Below are 5649 nucleotides of genomic sequence, written 5' to 3'. Positions count from 1 at the left end.
GCAGTCGTTAATCTGGGATCCATTTCGATGCTCCTCTTGACAGTCCTTTTGTTTTCTCCGATGGACCAGGACGATCCGGACGCTGCTCAGTTGTTTCCTTGCCATGTTTCCTGAGCTGCACGATGATTCTGTTGACTGTCGAAAGCGGGATTCCCAAATTCTGCGAAATTTGCCGCTGACTTATTCCACCATCTGCTTGACCAACTATCCTTCCTCTAACAAAATCTGACAATTCGAGAGAACCTTGAGTTCTAGGCATGTGGTAGCACAAGATAAAATAGCGAAGGTTCGAGTAATGTGACGTCAACAATGTTAGTAAAGCCTCGACAACAATGTAATTGCAAACACAACGTACGACTCTTACCGAGTTACGTAACCAAACTTGTCATAACTATCGCCTTTAAAATGATTAACTTTTAATTCTCTTGTTATGAAAAACAAAACAATCATTAAATATTAAGTCATAAAATACACTGAGTGGTTACAAGTAAATGGACACCTAATTTTTCGTCATTTACCTGATTTATGCTAACTAATTTGTGTTCACAGAGCACTATATGAATGAAAATGGTCCGCACACTAATATTTAGTTTTGAGACAATCATTTGTGGAATAATAGATTTGTTTCTGTACAACTTTTCGTCTCTAAAAGTGAGGCAATGTATTTCACTGTCAGAGACGGACGTCGTACAGAAATAAATCTATTATCCCACAAATAGCTGTCTCAAAACTTCATATTGTTCGCAAGCTAAGTGATTTTTTTTTTTACATGTGCCAATATATACCACGTATAATTTGGTTTGAATATTTCTGTATTACAAAGCCCTAACAAATCTCAAGACAAAACGGTATTAGGGTAAACTTGGTATTTGATTTCAATATAACACAAAACCTCCGTAGCGAAGATTATGATAAAATTAAAAGTATAAGCTTCCGTGTATTACTCATATTTAGATAAAGTTATGCTTGAATGATAAAAGTGGTAACATCAAAGAGATAAATTTTAGGGATAAGAATAAATAAATTGTTATACTAAAAAATAAATAAATTTAAGGTTTAAGGATAATTTATTTTCTGTTATCGTGGCGACTAGACGACGATGTTAGCTTCTGTCTTCCCGCAGCAAGTAGCCACACCTCAGGTTGTTCGACGGATTCTACGTTATAAACAAGAAAACCCTTCCATGTTTGCCTGGGAAATCCGAGATCTCCTTCGTAGTCACGGGGTCTGTGACGTCAACACCATACCTAGTGTCTCATCCATCAACCGGATTTTACGTAACAGTGGTCACGTGGTACCCGATTGTCCGCCTTGCCCAGGTAGTATTTTAATTATAGCACACGTATTATGTTGTATCACAGTATCCATTCATATTATTTCTAAAATTTAAACCTGGAATACCTATCATTTCTCCGACAGATGTCAGAAATTAATTATATCACATACAGATAGAGCCATGCGTTTAGTTTATACAATATTAAATACATATATTTCTCAAGTCCATTCGCAGTGCTTTTTATTTGGAGTTGGTTGGATTTCTTACAACGAAAATAAATAATTACAATAAACCTGTAAAATACCAAATCAATATTACTGAATTCTTTAAAATTCCTGAAGTTATTTACTCAGAACGTCTTTTGATATTCTTGTTGTAAGTATCAATTAGCGATGTTTTTATCTGATAAAAAAATAAAGCAATTTACAGTTGAAATGGACATACACGTGCTAAAGTGAGTTGTGATCTCACATAATACAAAAAGAGAACTTAGGCTCCAATATGGCATTTATTTGAATATTTCTAAATTTGTAAAAATTATATAATAATATTTTCCTCCTAATCCAAGTGTAAAAATAGCAATAGTTAACTACAGTATATTTCGTTGTATAACCTATCAGTATTATAATTTATTTTGCTAACAATTCAGCAAGTCTTCCTACGAACACGTGATCTACTTCTGAGAATCCACATGCGATCTGAAGGTGTTCAGAGCTGTTCATTAAGTTTTTTATACCAGTTTATGTGTAGTAAGACTGAGTCCTGTCTAATATCCTATGATGCTAAAATATGAAAGTTTAAAATAATCATAACAAACGTTTTAAGAAATTACTCGGATTATCTGAAAATGACTTACATTTATTGGTAGAAAAAATGTTTGTTTGTTTTTGTGCCCAAAGATTTACAATGGGCTATATGCGCTGGGCCCATTGCAGGAATCGAGCCCTTGGTTATTAGCCCTCAAACAAATCATTGAGCCACCGGGGGTGTGGGTGGAGACTGGAGAAAAAGTTTATTGCATGGTTTATAAATATGATGGATGTCTGTTGCAAACTTAATGGTGAAAGTCAAAACATACAAAGATATCAAATAACGTTTTTTGTTTGTTTGTTTCTGCTTGATAATTTATTTAAGAAAACAATAAAACAAGCATCAGAAAATATGCCGAAAATTGTTTGGTTTCAAACACACACACCCGACCTATTTTTACCGATATTGTATATAACCATGCATCTACAATATCTTTCAGTTTTGAGAAATATCAGTCTTAAATGTGTAATTCAAATGTTCATTAAATAATTCTGACAATTTCTTTGTTCTTTTATGAGAGAATTAGTTTTGTTGTTTTGTATTTATTCATCACAAGGGAAGTTTTTATTGAAAAGTACCATACGTATAGTACTACCTATAGTAGGAATGGGCCAAATGTGCAATACAAATTAAAATCTCAAACACACTGTAAACAGCATGTAAACAAAACTTTATAAGCATTTTACATACATTGTTGAGTAGTAAACAAACCAATTGCAGAGTAACAAGCCACCAAAGCACTTGACAAATTCGGGAGAGTAAAAACAAAAATTTCACAAAACCAAAAATTTGTCAATCCGAATATGTGACTGACTAACTGACTAACGTTGTTGAAAAGCATAGCTCTCTCCTGCCTTTAACTTACGCAAATCTAAATGCGCATGAATGAAGTACACTACCTTGGCTAATATCGTTTTTGTTAGTTTTACTTATAACTTTGGTCATAACAAGTAATAACAATAACCATTTTGTAACACTACTAACGAACTAAGAATATACTAGTAGCCATATTCTATGATTATGAGCACGTTCTATGAGTTGCCAAGTAACATCCCGCCCTCATAACACGTGCGGGTGCACGATTGCTTATGCGCATACGCTCAGTTATCATCCTACAGCTGTATCAGCTGGATAAAAAAACAAAAAACGTGGACCATGTAGATTCTCTAGATCTAGGTTCTAATTATTACCTAACCTTTGAAAGTGAAGTTTTCAATTATACATATCTGACTCGAGGGTTCTGTGTTGGACAAAGCAATTCTATTATAGCAGTCGGTGCCTAAGACGTGAGGACGAGCACTACCACTACCGAATTTTGCTCGAGTACTCCAGATTGAAAACAAGAACAATAAGTTGTATAATTTACTTTTGCATTTTTTTCAAACTAAGGGTGACATATTGACATCTAAGGTTGTACTTGAAACAGTGCAATTTTTAAAATATGCCTTTCAAGGAAACAAAACGAGAGCAAAGGAGAAAATCTTATGCTGATAATCTTGAAAAGTTTTGTTGCGGTGAAGAGAGCATGTCAGGGTTTTAAATATGAGTAGGCTGAGGATTCCTCTTCAGTAGGTGTCTGTGACGTGTTAGCAATAAATTAGAAAATAAGCAGACAGCACACAATTCACTTGTTTTAAAATAATATATTCAAAACAAGTCAAATGTATATTCAAAAATTATTTACACCATAGGAAATTACAATAGTATCAGTGAATAATTCACTTACGCTACCTCGTGGGTTACAACAGTTGTATCTCGAACTTTAAATAATTGTCTTCTTTCGTCAAAGTCCATACAGATGGGTTCAATTACTTTAGTACACCCTTTGACAAGACAAATTATTCTCCTTATCTCTTAAACTGTGAAACTCACTTTAAAATATCAACCGTTAAGGCTAATCACTCACACGCCACCTGACTTTTTCTTTCGCTAACTATTTTTCTGACTGAACTGCACTTGACTTCACTTCACTTTGTTTCTTTAGTTCTTAACTTGCGCTCGCTTGGTCACCTGTATTTATACGTGGATCACTGAGGCCTTGAACTTTCTGAAAAGGAAGTGAACGGCTAAGATTTAACAATACTCAGTTAAGGTAACGAGACAATTATACTCTGAAAAGAATGCCTTCATCGGGTAACAGTGTACTGAACGATACAAATTCGTTTGTCTGTGGAACATTTTTAAACAACAGAGTGTGTAAGATATTTCTACTACTATAAGACTACAAAGACCGAGGTTTGATTTTTCAGTTTATGATAAGCCTAAACAACAATACTTGTCTTAAGCTATTTGATACAACAACAATTGTTAAATGGTGTAAACGCCTCTAACAAGCCAGCGAAGAATGGTTACAGTTACACTTGTCACACAAGTCTGAAGGCTTATAACGCTAAAAACCGGGTTTCAATACCGGTGGTGAACATAGCACAGATAGCCTATTGTGTAGCTTTGTGCCAAACAATACCTTCCATCCGGAAGTTAAAGTTATGATTTAAACTCCGAAAGCTGGCGAAGCATTAGAAATCAATAGGCCTAAAACTTGTGATAAACTGCAGATTTTTTTTTTCACATTCTTCTTAATTTGTCCGTTTCAGATTCAAAATCAGAGACGTGAAAAAATAGCATTTCATATCTATCTTTTGTCTTCCAAAAGTCACTGTTCAAGAAGCTTTTCATTCAATACCAGAGTCATTCATTGGGCTGGAATTTTGAGACAAAAGATAGACGTAAAATGTTACTTTTATACGCCTCTGATTTTGAATCCGAAACAGACAAAGTAAGGGGAATGTGTTAAATATAACATATGCAGTTTACATGATGTTATTCATAAATTTTAGGTCTATTGTACAAAATGCCCAAAACGAATTATTACAAGTACACAATAATCAGATAAAATTTAAACTTTTACATAAACCGAAAAATAAGACATCGATGTGTATAGACGTATAACAATATAAATGTCTTAAACACACTCTGTTGTTTAAAAATGTTCAAGACCGAATAATTACTTGAATATTAAAAACATGAAAAATAAAATATATCGTCATAAATATTGTATAGAAAACATGTTCACAATCCAAAGTAATGCATATAGAATTATTGGTCATGAGTAAATCATGAGGAAAGAAATTTTTAAAAGATTAATTTTACGTTGTTAGCATGACAAGTGATATTGTTTTATGCCTTTGATAATTGGTGTCTATAGAGTACTAAGTAGTTGTCGGCCGTTGTTTTGGTTTATACCCACTAGTGGTCCACTGTCTTGTGATTGGGTGGCAATAGCTTTCTTAATCTTTCTTCATTTTATGTTTCCTTCTCTGTCTATCACTTTTGCATTTTAAAATCTATTAGGTCGTCGTGTTCCTGATCGTGATAAATAATAGCCGATTTGTCCATAGCCAGTACTGGATTAACGCATTGGCTACCTAGGCCCGGACCAAACAGGGTCCCGCTAGCCGCCTAGGCCCGGGCCAAACAGGTTCCCGCCAGCCACCTAGGCCCGGGCCAAACAGGTTCCCGCCAGCCACCTAGGCCCGGGCCAGACAGGGTCCCGCCAGCCACCT

The 5649-nt window shown here is 34.8% G+C and overlaps 1 protein-coding gene across 1 annotated transcript in view; it reads left to right on the top strand.

Annotated features, from left to right (window-relative positions):
• The window catches only part of LOC111083006 (paired box pox-neuro protein-like), a 30122-nt gene that overhangs the window by 20782 nt on the left and 3691 nt on the right, over positions 1 to 5649 (top strand). The window contains exon 4 of the mRNA XM_022388997.1: positions 1124 to 1319. Coding sequence (XP_022244705.1) covers positions 1124 to 1319 — 196 coding nt within the window. The remainder of the gene's footprint in view (positions 1 to 1123; positions 1320 to 5649) is intronic.

This window comes from Limulus polyphemus, unplaced genomic scaffold, assembly GCF_000517525.1.
Source record: "Limulus polyphemus unplaced genomic scaffold, Limulus_polyphemus-2.1.2 Scaffold1056, whole genome shotgun sequence".
Lineage (NCBI taxonomy): Eukaryota > Metazoa > Arthropoda > Merostomata > Xiphosura > Limulidae > Limulus > Limulus polyphemus.
The sequence above is the reverse complement of the archived record's forward strand: the minus strand, read 5'-3'. Positions and strand labels throughout refer to the sequence as shown.